Source organism: Nerophis ophidion, linkage group LG04 (assembly GCF_033978795.1).
Source record: "Nerophis ophidion isolate RoL-2023_Sa linkage group LG04, RoL_Noph_v1.0, whole genome shotgun sequence".
NCBI lineage: Eukaryota > Metazoa > Chordata > Actinopteri > Syngnathiformes > Syngnathidae > Nerophis > Nerophis ophidion.
In genome coordinates, this window is record NC_084614.1 from 24,906,831 (window position 1) to 24,928,898 (window position 22,068).

General features: G+C 38.1%; 1 protein-coding gene across 1 annotated transcript in view; it reads left to right on the forward strand.

The window, feature by feature from the left end:
* LOC133551175 (A disintegrin and metalloproteinase with thrombospondin motifs 15-like) overlaps window positions 1-19,779 on the forward strand; it is a 36,639-nt gene extending 16,860 nt beyond the window's left edge. Inside the window, exons 4-8 of the mRNA XM_061897612.1 lie at window positions 9,102-9,385; window positions 11,674-11,851; window positions 11,958-12,130; window positions 15,546-15,721; window positions 15,793-19,779. Coding sequence (XP_061753596.1) covers window positions 9,102-9,385; window positions 11,674-11,851; window positions 11,958-12,130; window positions 15,546-15,721; window positions 15,793-16,585 — 1,604 coding nt within the window. The 3' untranslated portion in view covers window positions 16,586-19,779. The remainder of the gene's footprint in view (window positions 1-9,101; window positions 9,386-11,673; window positions 11,852-11,957; window positions 12,131-15,545; window positions 15,722-15,792) is intronic.
* The last annotated feature ends 2,289 nt before the right edge of the window (window positions 19,780-22,068 follow it).

Consider the following 22,068-nt stretch of genomic DNA (forward strand, 5'->3'; position numbering starts at 1 on the left):
GAGCCCTTTAGACCAGTGGTCTACGGTACCGGTCCGTGACGCATTTTCTACCGGGCCTTCTAGAAACATTAATTAATTTATAAACTACTGCATTTTTTCTGACTTAACTTTCGCCTGTCCCACTAAACACACCGATAAGCTTGTTAATAGTCGTATATTACAACTCCTCTGTTATAGTACATGGGACAATCTACATTAATAGACATATAAAATGTTATTTTTCCAGATTGGAGCCAAAGGCGAATTTTTGGGCTGTTTTTATCTGCCACACGTAGAAAGCCAGTCTGGGAAAATAATGCATACATTAAACCGGTCTCTGGTGGAAAAAAGGTTGGGGAGCCCTGCTTTAGACAGTATTTTGTAAAAGCTTAAAGGCCTACTGAAATGAGATTTTCTTATTTAAACGGGGATAGCAGGTCCATTCTATGTGTCATACTTGATCATTTTGCAATATTGCCATATTTTTGCTGAAAGGATTTAGTAGAGAACATCCACGATAAAGTTCGCAACTTTTGGTGCGATAAAAAAGTCTTGCCTTTGCCGGAAGTCGCAGACGATGACGTCACAAGGGTGAGGGCTCCTCACGTCCTCACATTGTTTATAATGGGAGCCTCCAGCGGCAAGAGCTGTTCGGACCGAAAAAACTACAATTTCCCCATTAATTTGAGCGAAGATGAAAGATTCGTGGATGATGATATTGATAGCGAAGGACTAGAAAAAAAAAGAAGGCGATTGCATTGGGAAGGATTCAGATGTTTTTAGACATCCCTTATCTTTCTAATGTGTTGATAGTGTTTTAGTGAGATTAAATAGTACCTGATAGTCGGAGGGGTTTGTTCACGGGTGTCTTGACACCAGTGTCTGAGGGAAGTCGACGGCAGCTGCATGGACGGCGCAAGCTCAGCTGATCTCCGGTAAGAGGCGACTTTTTACCACAATTTTCTTACCCAAACCTGCCGGTTGACAAGTGGTCGGGAACCATGTTCCCTTGACCGCTCTGATCCATAGTAAAGCTTCTCCTCCGGGAATTTTAAACAAGGAAACACGGTGTTTGTGTGGCTAAAGGCTTAAGCTTCCCACTTCCATCTTTCTACCTTGACTTTTTCATTATTAATTGAACAAATTGCAAAAGATTCAGCAACACAGATGTCCAGAATACTGTTTAATTGCGCGATGAAAAGAGACGACTTTTAGCCGCAAATGGTGCTAAGCTAATATGTCCCCCGCAACCCGGGACGTCACGCGCACGCGTCATCATTCCGCAACGTTTTCAACAAGAAACTCGGCGAGAAATTTAAAATTGTAATTTAGTAAACTAAACCGGCCGTACTGGCATGTGTTGCAATGTTAATATTTCATCATTGATATATAAACTATCAGACTGCGTGGTCGGTAGTAGTGGGTTTCAGTAGGCCTTTAACCTGCGTCAAAAGTACCACTTTATACTATTTTCAACCATTTTGAATACAATTCAGAGGTAACTCGGCGCTTAAAGGTGATTTTTGTAAGTCCTACTGGCAAATCTCTGTTTTGTGTGTCTGTAGCTTTAATGCTAATAATCTGGGTTTGTCCACACCTGTCTTCTTGTGCCTTTTATCCACTTTTTATATAGAAAACAAATAAGAGTAGTACCTCAAATTACAAGCATAATTGGTTCTGTGACAGAGCTCTTAATACAAAATATTTGTATCTCAAGTCAAAGAAAAATAAACTGTTTGATACAAAATACTGTATATTCAGAATAGAAATGGGGTGTCAAACTCCTTTCCAATGAAGGCCACATCGCAGGTATGGTTGCCCAAATGGGGCCGTTTGTAATAGTGAATAATATATTAATATTACGGCTGTCAAAGTTAACGTGATAACGTTTTAACTATGAGCTCCTTTTTTTCCCCCTGACTCCTTCGTAACCCTCTGGCCATTCTGTAGCACGTGGAAATGTAATGGCGTCAGTTGCTGTTGAGCCACAAGCTGGAAAATAGCGAGCAGAAATACACAAAAAAAAGGGGGACATCATGAAAATATCCGATCCAAAGCCATGGCAAGTCGTTCTTCCGACAAGAAAAGACCATTTTATATTCGAACGCCATGACACGACATCATCATCATAGGGAAGGAACTTTACTTCCGTGTTTGGATTACCGTTAAGGTGGATTGATTGTTACTGTGACCGCTTTAGTAAGATGGCATGAAAGCTCAACAGAAATGAGAGACGGTAAGCAGGAAGACGGAAGGGGACTTTTTTATTGTCAAAAATTCAGGTCTGTTGTCAGAACATGTCAAAACACCTTCTCAAACCAATCACAATTTTACAGCTTCAAAATAAAACTGACATGCTTTATGTATAGTTAAACTTAAATGAAAAAAATAAAAGTAGCTTAATTGTATTAAATTACGATCATGCGCTGTCAAAGATTTTTTGTATGGTTATTTGATATTTGCAACTAAAAAAATGCTAGTACACGAGTTGAGTAATATGCAGGGGATTTTTTCCGGCTGGACTGTGTAAATAGTTTTATTACATGTTCTGTTTGATACTCCTAAGTTACAGAATACAGTCTCAATATTTAAATTTAATCATCAATACAGAAAGTTAATGCATTGCAGCTATATGAAGACCATCACCTTTTACAACATGTAATGTACAGAACATCAGAAGCAATTATTCAGGTAGAAACATCACATATTACATTACAAAACATATTTGACAATTAAACCATGATCATTACAATGCATATTTTGTCTTTATAATGCGTGTAACTGGTATTTAAACATGGTGGAGCTCCTACTCTGAATGCAGTGCTCCAACAGCAGGACTACAAATGATGTATTACTACAAAATACAAAATTTGGTAAAACACTAGCACACTGCAGGTAATTTTTTTAAGTCTCTTGTTCATGTCCTTTTCGTCTTGAGTGGTTTAAAAAAGCATATTGTTTAAAACACATTTCATTAAGCAAACTAATCGCCCAATCATGTTATTAAAAACTTAAAATGTATCTGTCTGGGTACAATTATTAATGATGAAAATTTTAATCTTGCTTCGATTATTGTGATTAATTTTGAGTTGACTATGAAAAATTTGATTAATCACAATTAAATACTTTAATACATTGACAGCGCTGATTAATATAAATGTATGGATTTTCTTCATTATAATATTCATTATTCATTATTTGATTTCCGCATTATATATATATATATTTTCTACATACATCGTAAAAATAAATCTGTAGATTTTGCTGGCAGCTCAGTTAGTTGCCACAATTTTTGTCGTGAAAAAATTCTAACCCTAACCTCCTAACCCTTTTGACAGCATTTATTGTAAATGAAAAACTTACCACAGTTTTTTCAAAGTAAAATTCCGGCAAATGAGCTGCTATTTAAAAAAAAAAATGTTTTACAGCGTACACTTTGATGAATAACTTTGAGTATTTTTATTTTAACAAGAACATTTTTTTGACTGTATGATAATATATTTACATAGTTGGATACTATTAAGGTTTATAATATATGCAATTGTATGCACTTCATGTACTTTTTTCTGTTAACTACTTTATTGGTGCATATTATTTCCAGACTTTCGCAGGCCACATAAAATGAAGTGGCAGAGTTGAGTTTGACACCTGTGCAATAAAATGTACTACAGACTACGGCAGTAGTTTTATGAAGTTAAGTATAAAAATGTACAGTATTAACCTTGGAGAGCCAACTTCTCTGGTATCTGCTTCTCGCCGTTTCTATGTCAAACCCCATGAGCATCTTTTCCATATTTTCATGGATAAATGTTCGTGTTATAGACTCATCCTGCTTCAATATGGTGCAGACTAGCACTGATACCCTCATACTGCTTCACAAGTCATGATTTTGATGTTTTTTTTCCCTTGAATTTAATGAATATCACCAATTTTTTCTTCTTAGCGCTGTACTCACACTCACTTTCTTCGATTCCATGGTTGGAAAAACAAAGTATGCTCATCTTTAGCTATAAGCTAATGCTAGTGAGTAAGACCGGATGTTTTGATAACATCTTACAGGTTGGCAGCTAATCACTGTGCCAACTAATGGCAGGAATGCTTGTGCAAGCAAATGTTTGCTTAACAATTGATCGAGAGACAGCTCTCCACATAGAACAAAGAACAACAACAAAAAAAGAGAAAAAAACAAACACTCATTTGAGCAATGATTGAGCCGAAAGGGTGTAGGTTGAAGCAACGCTTATATAAACCTACCCCATCACAACAAGAACAAGGTTCAAAATATATAAAATCTAAAACATGCTTCACTTATATTACTTTTTTTTTAAAACAATATATAAGCAACATAAATGTAGCACGTCTCATATACACAGTTTAACATTTAGATCAAACATATACATTTGTACACTTATATATATATATATATTATATATACACAATTTATTTAAATTCCATATAAAGTGGTAATATATACATTTTAATATAACCTATATGTATAATTATGAAATCATAAATTGTATTTACATACATATTATATATTATTGTCTTTCTAAAACAATGTCTGCTCTTCTTTCTTATATTTACTAAAGATAAATGATTTAAAAAGCTTTTTAAACTGGTTTATGTTGGTGCTGTGTTTTATTTCATCCTTTAAACAGTTCCATATTTTAACCCCTGCTATTGTTATACTCATTCGTTTCTGCGTTGTTCTACAATATTGGATCTTAAAAAGTAGTTCTCCTCTTAAATTATAATTCCCTTCTCTCCATAAAAATCTTCTCTGTAACCCTGTTGGAAGTAAATCTTTACTTGCTTTATAAATCATTTGGGCAGTCTTGAGTTGGATGAGATCTGGTAGTTTTAAATCAAATGTTTTTATAAATAATCCATTAGTGTGTTCTCGGGGTCCTGTGTTATGTGTCAGTCTGATGGCCCTTTTTTGCATTATGAATAGTGGTTGGATGTCCGTCCTATATGTATTTCCCCAAACTTCTAGACAGTAACTCAAATATGGTAAAACAAGTGTACAATAAAGAGTGTGTAATGTTTTTTGATTAAGAATGTGCCTTGTTTTACCCAGGGCAGCAATATTTCTCGCCAACTTCCCTTTGATGTATGTAATGTGTGACTTCCAGCAGATCCTGTGGTCCAAGATCACACCCAAAAATTTGATTTTGTTTACTCTTTCTATACTAACATTGTCTATATATAATTTTACATCTATATCATTTCTCTTATTTCCAAATAACATAAAGTTAGTTTTATTTAGGTTTGATGATAATTTATTAGCATCAAACCATTTTTTTAGTTTACACATCTCCATGGTGACGGTCCTCAGGAGCTGCTGCAAGTCCACATCAGAACAGAGTACATTGGTGTCATCCGCAAATAACACATATTTAAGGTTTTCAGTTACTTTACAAATATCATTTATATACATGATGAACATCTTGGGCCCTAAGACTGACCCCTGTGGTACCCCACATTTAATATTTAACCAACATGATTTTTTTTGTGATATCTGTACAAACTGCTTTCTATCAGATAAATAACTTTTCATCCATTCCAGAACAATACCCCTAAAACCATATTTTTCCATTTTTCTAATAAGAATACTATGGTCTACTGTATCAAAAGCCTTCTTAAGATCTAAGAATACTCCTATTGTATATTTATTTTTATCAACACTATCAGTTATTTCTTCAATTAAATCTGTTAATGCTTGTGCTGTTGATCGATTATTCCTGAAACCATACTGCCTATCTGTTAATAATTCATTTTTTTCTACAAAGCCATCGAATCTATTTATAAATATTTTTTCTAATATTTTGGAGAACTGTGGAAATATTGAGATTGTTCTGTAGTTTGTGAATAAGTGTCCGTCTCCCGCTTTGTGAATAGGAACAACTTTTGCAATTTTCATTAGTTGAGGAAATACTCCAATTTCAAATGAAAGGTTAAATAGATACGCTAATGGAGCACTAATTCCATCTATCACATACTTTAAAGTTTGCATGTCTATATCATCCACATCTTTGCTTGTTTTGTTCTTAAAACTTTTGACTATGTCCCTGATTTCTCTTTCTACTACTGGTTTTAAAAACAATGTTTTAGGGTTTGGGTTGATATAATCTGCTGCATCTATTTTTGTCCCTTCTACCTTTATCTCTTCTGCTAGTTTCGGTCCAATATCTATAAAATAATCATTAAATGTATTTACTATCACCTCCTTATCCTTAATCATGTTGTTACTTTCCATAAAGTGTGGTGGGTGTTGATTATCATCATTTTTATTTCTAATAATACCACTTAATATTTTCCATACACCTCTTATATTATTCTTGTTATATTCCAGTTTATTTATATAATAATCTTTTTTACACATTCTGATTATATTGATTAGTTTATTTTCATATTTTTTATATTTATATTCATTTACTAAAGTTCTATTTTTTATAAATTCCTTATATAAAATATTCTTTTTTTTACAGGTATTTTGGAGTCCTTTAGTCATCCACGGTTTAAACTCGCCATACTTTGACTTCCTTTTATAATTTACTACTGGACAATTTCCATCATATAGTATTTTAAATGTGTTTAAGAATTCTTCATAAGCTGTATTAATTTCTTTTTTATCATAAATAGTATTCCAATTTTGCTTTTGTAGTTCATTCTTGAATTTGTTGAGCGTTTTCTCTGTTATGATTCTTTTATAGACAGTTTCACATTCATTCTTGATTTTAATTTTACTGGCACAGTTGTAGACCACAAAGACTGGGAGATGATCACTTATATCATTTATCAAGATTCCACATATTAGGTTGTCATCCATTATATTGGTAAATATATTGTCAATTAGGGTGGCACTATGTGATGTGATTCTTGTTGGTTTATTTATCAAAGATATCAAACTCATACTGTGCATTGTGTCTATAAATTCAGCTGTTTCTCTGTTGCTACTTGTATGTATTAAGTCAATGTTAAAGTCTCCACTAATAAATATTTCTTTGTTATTCAATTTATAAAATAATCCTTCCATAGCTTTGGTGAAGGTTTCTATTTTGGATCCCGGAGTTCTATATATACAACTAACTAGGATATTTTTTCTTCCTTCTCTTATAATCTCTACCGTTACACATTCCATTACTTGTTCAATGATAGATGTCATATTTTCAACTTTAATAAAGTTTAGATTTTTATCAATATAGAGTGCTACTCCTCCTCCCTTTTTATCTATTCTATCCAAAAGCACAAATTCATATCTATTCTTATATCAAAATACCCTTAAGTTAAAGGACTCTTAATTTGACGTACCACTGTATTAGAAAATATGAGCTTTTACATGGATCCTTGTGCATAAAGCCATCATTATCCCTACACTTCCAAGCGAAACCTGGACAACACAGAAATTTCATCTGGAAGTCCTGAGCAGGAGAACCAATGCTGTCTTCTCTGTAAGACCAGTTAGCAAAATAAAAATAAATGCAAGCGTCTTCGAGCCTAATCATCGTTAACCAATATAGACATTGCAAGCTATATAAAGACCATCTGAAGTGTAATGTTCAGGTATTGACGTACACGACTCGGAAAACCAGACCATTGATCGCATCTTCTGGAGGCGTTTGGGTGCAATCATCATGAAGAAAGCGTACTATGCAGAACCGGAACTACTAAATGCATAGTGTGGTGAAGTACCTGCAAATCGAGGGTTGCCACCTGCCAGCTGGCAAAGCTCGAAACTTCATTTAGGATGTTTAGTAAAGCTTTTTTTAACTTTTTTTTTTACAAAGCTATCCTTAGTGAAGTGGTCTCATATCTATTAGGAGGGAGGTAATAGATTTTTCTCACATTTGGTCCTCATAAACAGACCCTGGCGACACGTATTACTGTCAAAAACATCCATTTTGTACAAAGGCAGAAAATATTTAGGTGTTGATCATTTACAAAACAAGTTGGTTGCATGTGACTATTGTATTATATTTAAGGAATGAAGTGGCTTGGCGCTTCTTCTTTCCCCCACTTGATTTCTAGCCTGAATACAACCATTTTACTTAATTGCACCAATGCATGGCTGAAAATTTAAACGTATCCATTCTTTCTTCAGAAAGCAAAAAAAAATGAACACAGATTGTTCACTTACATGCCAGACCACAGAGCTCAGCCTTTGAGTGATGCGAAACTTTAATTTAAAAAACTGCTCCACATGTGTCCCAAATTAGTGGCTTTGTGTGGAGGAGAGTTACCACGGTGGTTTGGACAGCAGCGTTTTGAACCAACTAGTTTCCCACACAGGTTGACTCTAAATAAACAATCTTTGATCATGTTCTGAAAACAAGAGAGCATTTTTTTGTTTTAACCCCCATTTTTTTCCGCACATTTTTAACAGCAACTTTCAAAATGTCGTAACATGGTTTCTCCTCACCATCGCTCATAAATCTTCACTTTAACACGGCGGTGGGGAAGAATGAAGACATGCCGCCGCACGTTAGAGGCTCTCTTGCGGCGCCTACAATCATTTGTTAATTTCCCCACACTTTACAGATGTTGCCAGGCAATGTTTTAAGCGAGTTAATCAGCAGGATTTCTTTTTTTATTCATTCCAAATTGTGGTGAAACAAGGGGAAGCATATTAACGTTCAATTCCTGAGGCCTATTTTGACTGTTGTAAATTCCCCGCATCATAAACAGTTAGGCGCCTAGGGAACCATGTTTTTCTCCCATCCAGTTTGTTACATTCCTCATAAGGCTGTGAAGTTGTGCATCAGACAGTAGAGTGCAAAAAAAAAAAAAAAAACCCTCCTCCTGGACACCCTTTATCTACTGACGATGACTTTTCATTTACAGAGCACCTGCTCGTCAAAGTCTTCCTATTATTAGGTAGTTCCTGGAAAGGTGCCTGCATGTCATTTGTTGTAAATGAAGCTTAGCTTGTTTGTCTTTTATCAGCTCAGTAGAAAATTCAACAAGCTATTAAAAGTCAGAGAGTTTTTCAGAAGCTGTGGTTGATTTAATTCCAATACAAGAGCAGAAATGTGTGCATTTTCAGGAAAATGTTGCTATGTGTTATTTAATAATGTCGTCTACAATAGCTGGTGAAATGGGATCGACGTGCTTTTTTACAGGAGAATGTTTGCTGGATCAGCCACAGAAACCCTTGGGCCTCCCAAACGCCCTCCCCGGAACGTCCTACCTGCTGGAGCGGCAGTGTCAGCTGGCCTTTGGTGAAGATTCCAGACCCTGTCCTTTCATGCAGCCGCCATGCGTCCGTCTGTGGTGCACAGGGAAGTCCAATGGCCAGTTGGTGTGTATGACTCGACACTTCCCCTGGGCGGACGGCACTCACTGCGGAGATGGAAAAGTCTGCGACCGAGGGATCTGCTCCGACAAAGAGGACTACAGTGTGAAAGTAAGAATGAGCTTGTGTCTGGTGGGATGCAAATATGCTGCCTTTGCACTATCCAAGTGTCTGTGAGCAGGACACGGAACCCCTTGAACTGCTGAAGGATGTTACACATGTGTGATGACCCTTTGCATGCATGTGTCAATTATTTAAACACAAACTGTACAGCAGGCCTTCAGAAGTTAACTTCAGAGGTTAAATGAGCCTTCTGGGTCACGTTCAATGACATTGCAGGCTATAAATGGCCTGCAGCCCTCCAGTTTGACTACGTTTACACTGCAGGCTAAATTGGACCAAATCTGTTTTGTTTTAACTGTTTTTTTTCAGCTGACTGTTTACACTGCAAGTAAAATGTTATCTTAATCAGACACAAATGTAAACACGCATAAATCCCAATGTGGCCGCGACGTCACTTGCATGTGCAGTTTGGTAAAGGGAAAAGAAAGGAAGTTCACCATAATCTGTCAAATTTAGCTACCTGTCACTAGCGCTACAAGTAATTGTTATTTTGTCATATATTTGATTTGATATCTAAATCGGCGTTTCGAATATATACTGCCAAAAGTATTTGCCACCCATCCAAATGATCAGAAGTGTATAAAATCAAGCACTTAGGCATGGAGACTGTTTCTACAAACATTTGTGAAAGAATGGGCTGCTCTCAGGAGCTCAGTGATTGCCAGCGTGCAACCGTCACAGGAACCTGTGCAACAAATCCAGTCGTGAAATTTCCTCGTTCCTAAATATTTCAAAGTCAACTGTCGGCTTTATTATAAAAAAATCGAAGAGTTTGGAAACAACAGCGAGTCAGTCACAAAGTGGTAAGCCATGTAAACTGGCAGAGAGGGGTTAACAGATGCTGAAGCAAATAGTGCAGAGAGGTCGCCGACTTTCTGTTGCTGCAGAGCTCCAAACTTCATGTGACCTTCCAATTAGCCCAGGTACAGTACGCAGAGAGCTTCATGGAATGGGTTCACTAGGCGGAGCGGCTGCATCTAAGCCATACATTACCAAGTCCATTGCACTGGATTCTAGAGCAGTGGAAACGCGTTCTCTGGAGTGATGAATCACGCTTTTCCATCTGGCAACCTGATGGACGAGTCTGGGTTTGGAGGTTGTCAGGAGAACGGTACATTTTGGACTGCGTTGTGCTGAGTGTGAAATTTGGTGGAGGAGGAATTATGGTGTGGGGTTGTTTTTCAGGAGTTGGGCTTGGCCCCTTAGTTCTAGTGAAAGGAACTTTGAATGTGCCAGGATTCAAAAACATTTTGGACAATTCCATGCTCCCAATCTTGTGGGAATATTTAGGAGCGGGACCTTTCCTCTTCCAACATGACTGTGCACCAGTGTACAAAGCATACTTGCCAACCCTCCCGGATTTTCCGTGAGACTCCCGAAATTCAACGCCTCTCCCGAAAACCTCCCGGGACAAATTTTCTCCCGTAAATCTTCCGAAATTCAGGCGGAGCTGTAGGCCAAGCCCCCTCCAGCTCCATGCAGACCTGAGTGAGTACAGCCTGTTTTCACGTCCGCTTTCCCACAATATAAACAGCGTTTCCGCTCAAAGACGTAATTACTATATAATGATCGAGGGCGAGTTCTTGTTTTTTTATGTGTGTTTATTGTTAGGCAGTTTCCTCCCAGCGCGGTAAAAACACTCAACAACAGCAGTCACGTTTTCGTCTACCGTAAAACAGTTCGTCTGCCGTAAACAGCAAAGTTGTGACACTCTTAAACAGGACAATACTGCCATCTACTGTACATCCACCTCAACACCTCCAGGAAACTTCAACCCTTAACTAATACCCTCCTCCATCCACATCCCATCTCCCCGGATTGTAAATAACCTAATGTAAATAATCGAATGTATTTCTAATGTATATACCGTATTTCCTTGAATTGCCGCCGGGGCGCTAATTAATTTAAAACCTCTTCTCACTCCTGCGCTTACCAAAGGCATGCTGTAAAAGTAAGCATGCGCTAATTATTTTAAAACCTCTTCTCACTGCGGCCCACATATGAGGTCCTCTCCAAGGTTCTCATAGTCATCATTGTCACTGGCGTCCCACTGGGTGTGAGTTTTCCTTGCCCTTATGTGGGTTCTTGTCGTAGTCGTTGTGGTTTGTACAGTCCTTTGAGACATTTGTGATTTAGGGCTATATAAATAAACATTGATTGATTGATTGATATATTTTGAACTGAGTAGCAATTGTTGAACCAGACTATTGAATCACGCCCGGTGAAAAATGGAATGTTAACCTCACCAATCTGCTGCTGATTGATGTACTTTTCAGGTGGACGGTCGCTGGGGTAAATGGGGTTCTTTTGGATCGTGTTCTCGCACATGCGGAGGTGGAGTCCAACTGGCCAAAAGGGAGTGCAACAACCCAGTTCCATCAAATGGGGGCAAATACTGCCAAGGGGTTCGAATCAAATACCGCTCCTGCAACCTGAACCGCTGCCCTGACATAGGTTAGTATCGCGCAATGACGGACACAATCACATCCAGTGGCCTCTCTTTAAATAATTCCAGTTTCTGACCTTGCACGCTCCCCTTCCCTCCCTCCTTTATGTGCAGATAAGACGTATCGGGATGAGCAGTGTGAAATGAGCGGCCGCAGCTTCAGCAGCAACCACATCGCCCCTTCTGTGGTGTGGGTACCAAAGTACTCCGGAGTGAGTACCGATGACAGATGCAAACTCATCTGCAGGGCTAACGGAACTGGCTACTTCTACGTTCTTGCACCTAAGGTAAAAAGCAACATGACGAATACACTAGACTTCAAAAACAAAAGTAATCATAGGCTGTGGTCAATTCTTTTCGTTCAACTTTTGTTCCACAAAGTAGTTCTTTCAGCGCTTTTCAGCCAATCACACTGAAAAGAGTAAAGCACACATGACAAGCTTGACGAGCTGCCAGCGTTTCTTGCTGATGCCAGTTGGGAGAAGAGTAGAAACCATAAGATTCTGCAAACCGAAACATGCCACACACATCACTCCAGAACAGTAGTCACTCCAATATCTTCACTTACAAGCCACTCTTAAAAGTTTTTACACTCGCATCCTTTCACTCACATTAGTAAATTGCTTCCTTTTTTGGTTCATTGTATGCTTTAATAACAAATAACCGGACTTGGTTGTTATTCCTAGCGCTCACACTGAGCATTCAGGCTTCCACCCATTTGGTCGCGCCATCACTAACAGCAAATTTGGCATATTTTGTGAATGCTTTAGGTTGATTTTTTTTGAGTCGTTCAAGTTTATACCTGTTGTGCAAAGTAGCGCATGTCATTTATGACTTGTGGGAGCAGTAATTGCATTAATTAAACGAGACAAAGCCATTTCAGTAGAAATTTCACTTCACTCTTAAAATGCCAGAGGACAGCTGAAACGCTAACAGTTAGCACACTAGCCAGACTCTGTTAAGTAAGAACGTATATGACTCTTAGGAGTATACCTGTCAAATTAGTAAATTAGCTTATGTTAGCATGCTAATAGTTTGCATGTGTGAAATGAGAAAAAAAATTACTCTGATAAAAAACAAACAAGCTAATGTTAGCCTTCTACCAAGATAAAGTCAAGTGACAAAATATATGATTTTGGTGTGTACCTGTCAAATGAGTTCAAAGGCTAGCATACTTACATTAACATGATAGCACGATAGCTTTTTTCCCCAGCTCATTTGACAGGTATTTCAATAAGGATGTTAATATTTAGCATGTATACAATGACAGAATATATGACTCTTAGGTGTGTACTTGTCATGCTAACGTTGTTGTATGTTGACGCTATTGTGTCTTAAATTCATGTTAGAATTTAAAGTAGGAGCGATTATCGTTGACTGCTAGCTGGAGGCTAGCACTAAACGGTACTAACGATCAGGGGCGCTAGTTTGCGTCTCCAGGAAATGAGCACTAATACCAGTCTGAGTTTAACCAAAGTTTTTTTTATCGGATATTAAAAAAAAAAAAACGGTAATACTAACTGATTATAGTTTTACGCAGTAATAGTTACATCTATATGCCACTTAAATGCTACTGATTAGCAGTGGTGATTTTACTTGGCAATATCAATAATGCACCTAGGACAAACTGAAATGAATGCATACTTTCAAATAACACTTAAACGTGTTAGAAAATAAAAATATATATAATATATATAACTTGACGGCACAGTTATCATTATGAGCTCAGTATTATATGTTGAATGAAAAAAGATATGTTGCCACATGACACAAAAATACTGAAAATTGGTACTTCACATTAGGGCTGCATGATTAATTGACATCGAATCAACATCGAGGTTTGAATTATTGCGATTGCATAACCGCAAGAGGCTAATTTATTTTGGTTGTTTTTAAATCTCGCCGCCATCACCGACATTTGAGCAGCAATCACATTTGTTTAGGCTTGTGTTTATTTGTCTTTCACTACAAACAGGGAGAACGAGGTTTCACTCTGTGCACTCCTCTCATCACCGGAGTGTTTTTATTTAACATTAGAAATAACTGAACGCAGTGAGCCCTCTTTATGTCATCCACAATCTTTGCCAAATGTCCCATTGTGCTAATATTTCAGGGGGAAATATGGGCGCATGAGCACAGAGAAACAATCAAGAATGCCCTGATCACATGATGGCAACAACAACAACAAAAAGACAACGTCAAGACCTACTTTATCCACATGAGGAAAAAAAACACTTTTAAGTTGTTAAATATTTATTTAAGTAAATTTTTTTGCTTACAGAAATGAAAGTCCACTTAATTTTTGTATGTTTTTAAAATTTTGGATAACAAGCTTATTTACCTTCAAATTACAATGCAATTGTAAGCATTTGTACAGTGATGAGAAATACAACTTTATAACCTTTTAAATAGTTACTTGCATTGTTTTTTTTATATATAATGATTACATTACATTTTAAACGCTGTATAGTTTTTATCAGTTATTTCTTCAGTTAAAGAGCTTGGTTGGTAGAGTGGCCGTGCCAGCAACTTAGGGGTTGCAGGTTCGATTCCCACTTCCGCCATCCTAGTCACTGCCGTTGTGTCCTGGGGCAAGACACTTTACCCACCTGCTCCCAGTGCCACCCACACTGGTTTAAATGTAACTTAGATATTGGGTTTCACTATGTAAAGCACTTTAAGGCACTAGAGAAAAGCGCTATATAAATATAATTCACTTCACTTCACATGTAGACAAAAGCTCTGAGTCTGTCTGCATTAAGCCAAATGTTTTTTTGAGTAAATTATTGCATATTGTTTTAATGTGTGTCACCTTGAGACACTAATGTGTTGATAGACAGTCTAAAAGTAACATGTCTTCCTTCACTCTTTAATTTTGCAGTTTTATGCATTTATAAGTTAAAAAAAAATCGCAAATTGAATTGCAATCGCAGTTTTGGAGAGAAAATCGCAATTAGGATTTTCCTCAAAATTGTGCAGCCCTATTTCAAATGTAAAAGTCACTCTTCTTTTTTATCCTGCTTTTAGTCAGTCACTTCTTTTTACTTTAAAAATGTAAACCAAAACGGCATATCCCAAAATTTTTGAATTTATGTCTTTAAAATATGTTAATTGGTCGGATCTCTTTTTAACCAAACATAAAATGTAAAGCTTGGCAACATTAATTACATTTATTTTCATCATTCCAGACAACCATGCCTGTTTAATGCATCAAAACACGGGTATTAATTTTAGCCATGTGGCCAAAGGTGACTTCATTAGTGAGCAATGTGAATTCATGTTGGCCTCCAAGTGAAAAGAGTAATGCATAAGACAAGGAGGAGGAGGAGAGGGGGTTTATCTCGCTGAGATAACAAGGGTGTGGAGTGAGTCTGAGCAGTCATGAGCGAGAGTTCACACTACATCACATTGAGCTGAGAGGACATGAACACTCGGGGGACATGTAGCTCTGAATCATAGAACAGCTGCATGCTTTAAACCAAATATCCTTTTACACCACATCCTGCTCTATGGTGCAGTGGAAATGTGGCAACCAACGCCTCAGCTTTTAGAACTAATCGCAATATAATAATAACATGTAAAAATATAACAACACACCCGAAAAGACATTATCTAAATAAAGTCTTAACGTGCCTGTTTGTGTGTTTGCATGTGTGTGTGTGTGTGCGTGTGTGTGTGTGTGTGTGTGTGTGCACACCACAGGTTGTGGATGGAACGCCGTGCTCTCCAGAATCCCTGGGAGTGTGTGTTCAAGGAAAATGCATCAAGGCTGGTTGCGATGGAAAAATTGGCTCAAACAAGAAGTTTAACAAGTGTGGAATCTGCGGCGGTGATAACAAAAACTGCAAGAAGGTGTCGGGGCTCTTCACAAAGCCCTTGTGAGTAGACCATCATGGACGCCAATCATTGTTTTATCACCTCATTGACTGTAATGTGTTCTGGCATGCAGACACGGCTACAACTTTGTGGTCATATTGCCAGTGGGCGCGGCCAACATAGACATCCGTCAGCGAGGATACCAAGGAATGCTGGGTGACGACAACTACTTGGCGGTGAAGAACAGCGAGAGTCGGTATCTGCTCAATGGCAACTACGTGGTGTCGGCAGGCGAAAGGGACATCATTGTGAAGGGCAGTTTGCTGCGCTACAGCGGCACCACTGGCATCTCCGAGAACCTCCAGGCTGTAAATCCCTTGGGCGAGGCCCTCACTGTGGAGGTGCTGTGTGCAGGGAACTTGACGCCGCCTCGCATACGCTACTCTTTCTACCTGGCCCGTCAGAACAAAGATGACAAGACTCTGAAGAAAGACGCTGGTGTGAAATCCCACAACAGTGTTCTGGCTGATGACGGTGACAAGGAGAAGGGTGTGAACACCTTGAAGAAACCTTACAGCAAAGAGGAGCCTCCTCTTGAGAAATGGACATCCACAACCTGGGATGAATGCTCAGTGAGTTGCGGCGAGGGTTTTCAGAGGCGAATGGTGCAGTGTTTAAGATCAGACGGCTCGCCGGGATTGAAATGCGATCCGTCCCAAACACCGTCAGCCATCAGAGCTTGTGGAGACCCATGTCCAGAGTGGCATATTGGCCAGTGGGCGCCTTGCTCCAGAACCTGCGGGAAAGGCTTTAAGAGACGACCACTGAGCTGCAGAGCCCAAACAGGACATGCACTTCCAAGGGACCACTGCACTGGCTTACGTAAACCACAGGAGCTGGACTTCTGTAAACTAAGGTCTTGCTAGGAACTCCAAAAAAAACCTATATTAGGACTAAATAGACATTTCCCACATACATCCCGACACACCTAGCAAGGTAGGGAGGGTGAGCGGCGTAGAATGAATGCTGTCATATATTTTCCCCAACATTTAGACTGTTATCTGAATCCACTCCCGACAGAAGACCAACACTGAACAAAGTCACTATAGAGCTGACATATGTTAGCAAGCTATTTATCTTGCTTATCAGTCTGGAAACCATTTCATGTCATAATGTTTTTAAACGTGGGATTTTGTGCAGCCTTTGTCTAGCGTGACAGATGCAAAAACATTTTTTTATTTGACCAATTTGTCAAACACAATGTGACTAAGCCCCTGTTCCCACTGCAGGTCAATCCATTTTGTTTTTGACCATATGAGACCTGTATTGGATTTTTTTAACGTCAGTGTGAACAGGGCAATTCCAAATTTTCCATATCCGACCAAGGCCTATTTCGTATGTGAATATAAATCGGATATATATGCGATGCATCCTTAATGTGAACAATCCCACGCTCTGGTCGCACTCATTTGACCAGAATGACTTCAAAAAGCGATAACCGTCATCATTCTTTGCCAAAATAGATGGCTACAACATAAACAGTGGTGGAAATAGTTGAAATTATTATGTTTTAGGGACTCAAGTGAAAGTTCCACCACTCTCGTCTCCGACTGCTCGTCCACACGCTCTTCAAGCAGACATCATAGTCTAGGTACTTGTTTGTATTTGTTTCAGAAAATGTTGACATTGATGACACAAAATCAATGAAACTACCACAAATTCGCCAGTGCTGAGACCAACAAGAGTTGGAGACATTTTTACTTCAATAAACACTGCAGTACGTGCGACGTCATGTCTGCCTTGACATTAAAAATGACATTTTTTTTGTAAGGTAAACGACCACTAAAAAGATCGGTTTTGACAAAAAAAAAAATGAATTGGACATCCAACTCTGCAGTGGGAACACAGCCTAATTTCACCTTTTTCTGGCATGTTATTTAATCCTAGATTACATTTGTAACAAAAAATATCATGGTTTCCTTTTTATGAGTTAGGGCCTATTTTCCCATTTGGTTAAGTGAAAAAAGTTGTGCACCTGCGCAGATTCTGCCGGCACGACATTCTCCCCCTCAACTAAAGGGAAACTGCCCTTTTTTGGGAATTTTACCAATCATTCACAATCCTTATGCAAATACAATTTTATTTTGTATGAATTGTAACTCGGAAATAAACTTAAATGAAAGTCAGCTAACAATGGAGCCTTCGGGAGTCGCTATCTTCCACCAACAAAGTGCTCTAAAAAAAACATATACATGTAAATATATGTTATATATTTAATGTAGTAACAGGCACATTCATAATAACATGTAATATTTACATATTTTTTTAAATCATTTTAAGCATACGGCTGGGCATTAATTCTATAGGCGCATCATAGCGTTTGCTTTTTCATTTGATAACAACTACTACTAATTATGGCACACCTCACAAGAGCCAACAAACATAATAAAATCATGTACTGTACAATGTCTGCCCTCACATGGATGCCGAATGTTGGGATGTTTAAATCTTGCCGTTTAGATGAAGAATTAATCATAATCCTTGCGAAAAGGGTTGAAAAAAATAAATTAGCATCTTTTTGTGTCTTTCTCATCTGGGCGTATAAGTGGAAAGTCACAGATGACCAACTTCTCAGTTCATGGCCACAACCTTTTTCAATCTTGGTGAGAGGCATGATTTCGTTAATATTCAGGTCACAAGATGTAAATGGGGTATTGTGGTTGCGTTTTGGATGCATTTTTAGAGTGATTTAGAGGCAAATAGGATGAATCCCATTAGCACTGTTGCTTGCCACCAAGAACGTGCCAATTATTCAAAATTAAAATGCAAAAAAAAACATGTGTTCTTGTCACTCAATAAGGATTGGGAATTGTAGACACAATTCCAAAAAAGTGCAGTTCCCCCTTAAGTCTGTCACAGCAAGCCTTCGTCTAAGGTGCACACTTTGGGTGGAGCAACGCTTAAGTGTTGGCAATCCCACATTGGTTGTAATAAAATATCACAAATACTATTATATTGGTTATAATAAAAGAGGAAAATAGTTTCATCCACAGATTATTATTCTAATCCAGCCAGGAAGAAGACACTGTTGTAGCTTGCACACACTACTTTTAATAAACTCTTAAATGCCCTTACTTAAAGACCCTTACTGCATAAACTACACATTTTATCCCCATAATAAGAAAACTACATACTATATGCAGCTTTTATTTTGATCTACATTTTTGCTTGATCGGAATTCCAAAAGCACTGTGTACGTGGACACTAGATACATTTATCTGATCATGTTGCGCGTATACATGCGGCGAGCGTTTAATCAGAATACACATCTTGGTTGTCGGAAATAGTAGAAGACTACTTTCGCCAATGTTGAAAACAAAAGTCCTGTTCTTTGGGCCTCACAAGTAAAATGTCTCCTCTCTGGCGTGTCTGTTTAAGTAATTTTTCAAATTCATTATTTTTATTAACTTGCTTTTACAACTACGTGTTTCCAACCTTTCACCACAAGGCCTTCAACAATCCTGAGTTCTTTTTAACATTTCAAACATGAAGAAACAAACATTGACATTGATGCTGTTTGGAACAACGGTCGGCAAAAACCACCCCTCTCGTTTTAAATTAAGTTTATTTCCGAATCGTCCATATCGGAATAAATATTCTGATAAACGTGTTCTAAATCTTATTGGACCTTTATTCTGATTTTTTTGTGTCCATGTAAGTACAATTATTTTCTGCCCAGCCTAATTTCAACATCAGTCACCACAAAAAAAGACTATGCTGCTTTTTCTGCACACTCGATGAAATCCTATAAATCATGATGTTATTCTTATGCTGTTCCTTTACAGGCCCACGTTGTCCAGTACAACATCCAGCCACATGATGGATCCTTTTATAGTCAGATTTGTATTTCTATTGTGTAATTTCATCTGCTTTTGCACTTTGTACAGCAAAAGAAAGTTTTGACTTATAAGGGCTGTACTGTATACTATGTATACATTTATTCAGCTCTGTGCAAAAAAAACAACATGTAAATATGTTTTTAATCTTTTTTTAAACACAACTGAATTGTTTTTGAATATATTTATTCCAAATACAGCCTTGAATAAAAATGTGGAGTTGATTATCTTTTTAACTACTTGTACACCAGCAGAGTAAATAAATGATTGGTTTAATGTGCATCTTTTATAAACACACATCTGCTGTTATACAAACCTTGTTTCCATATGATTTGGGAAATTGTGTTGGATGTAAATATAAACGGAATACACACCACTTCCCTCCATCCTGCAGACGGATTCAAATGAAAGATGCGAGACTACTGGTCTGGGTAAGGAGTCAGTTAAATTAGAACAAGTTTTTTCTGCTTTGAGTGTTTCAGAGTTGGACATGTGTTTTACCGAGGTGGCTAACTATGATGCGTGCAGTTTATCAAAGCAACAAACAAACAATCGGAAAATCCCTGTTACTGAGGTGGCTAACCATGATGCGTGCAGTTTATCAAAGCAACAATCAAACAATCGGAAAATTCCTGTCGTATAAATTCCTAGATATGGTCGTAATTATACTGAATGCACTGGGCATAATAAACACAACATTATTAATATTGCTACTACGGATAAATTGATCAAAAATTCCCTGAAACAGCCCACTACCTATAATATAGGTTTTTTAAACATAAGATCATTGTCTCCCAAAACGTTATTAGTTAATGATATTATCAGAGACAACAATCTTAACGTCATCGGTCTCAGCGAAACCTGGCTTAAACCAAACGACTTTTTTGCGCTAAATGAGGCATGTCCTCCTAACTTTACACATGCGCATATTGCCCGTCCGCTTAAAAGGGGTGGGGGGGTCGCACTAATATACAACGAAAACTTTAACCTTAGTCCTAACATAAATAATAAATATAAATCGTTTGAGGTGCTTACTATGAGGTCTGTCACACCGCTGCCTCTACACCTGGCTGTTATCTACCGCCCCCCAGGGCCCTATTCGGACTTTATCAATTAATTCTCAGAGTTCGTTGCTGATCTAGTGACACACGCCGATAATATAATCATAATGGGGGACTTTAATATCCATATGAATACCCCATCGGACCCACCGTGCGTAGCGCTCCAGACTGTAATTGATAGCTGTGGTCTCACACAAATAATAAATGAACCCACGCATCGCAACGGTAATACGATAGACCTAGTGCTTGTCAGGGGTATCACCGTTTCCAAAGTTACGATACTCCCGTATACTAAAGTATTGTCCGATCATTACCTTATAAAATTCGAGGTTCAGACGCATGTTCGTCAAACTAATAATAATAATAACTGCTATAGCAGCCGCAACATTAATACAGCCACAACGACAACTCTTGCTGACCTACTGCCCTTGGTAATGGCACCATTCCCAAAGTATGTGGGCTCTATTGATAACCTCACTAACAACTTTAACAACGCCCTGCGCGAAACCATTGATAACATAGCACCGCTAAAGTTAAAAAAGTCTCCAAAAAAGCACACCCCGTTGTTTACAGAAGAAACTAGAGCTCAGAAATTATTATGTAGAAAGCTTGAACGCAAATGGCGCACGACTAAACTTGAGGTGCACCATCAAGCATGGAGTGATGGTTTAATAACTTATAAACGCATGCTTACCTTAGCTAAAGCCAAATATTACTCAAATCTCATCCACCGTAATAAAAACGATCCTAAATTTTTGTTTAGTACGGTAGCATTGCTAACCCAACAAGGGACTCCTTCCAGTAGCTCAACCCACTCAGCTGATGACTTTATGCAATTCTTTAGTAAGAAAATTGAAGTCATTAGAAAGGAGATTAAAGACAATGCGTCCCAGCTACAACGGGGTTCTATTAACACTGACACGATTGTATATACGGCGGATACTGCCCTCCAAAATAGTTTCTCTCGTTTTGAGGAAATAACATTAGAGGAATTGTTACAACGTGTAAATGGAATAAAACAGACAACATGTTTACTTGACCCTCTTCCTGGGAAACTGATCAAGGAGCTCTTTGTATTATTAGGTCCATCAGTGCTAAATATTATAAACTTATCACTCTCCTCGGGCACTGTTCCCCTAGCATTCAAAAAAGCGGTTATTCATCCTCTTCTTAAAAGACCTAACCTCGATCCCGACCTCATGGTAAACTACCGACCGGTGTCTCACCTTCCCTTTATTTCAAAAATCCTTGAAAAAATTGTTGCGGAGCAGTTAAATGAACACTTAGCGTCTAACAATCTATGTGAAACCTTTCAATCCAGTTTCAGGGCAAATCACTCCACGGAGACAGCCCTCGCAAAAATGACTAATGATCTATTGCTAACGATGGATTCTGATGCGTCATCTATGTTGCTGCTCCTCGATCTTAGCGCTGCTTTCGATACCGTCGATC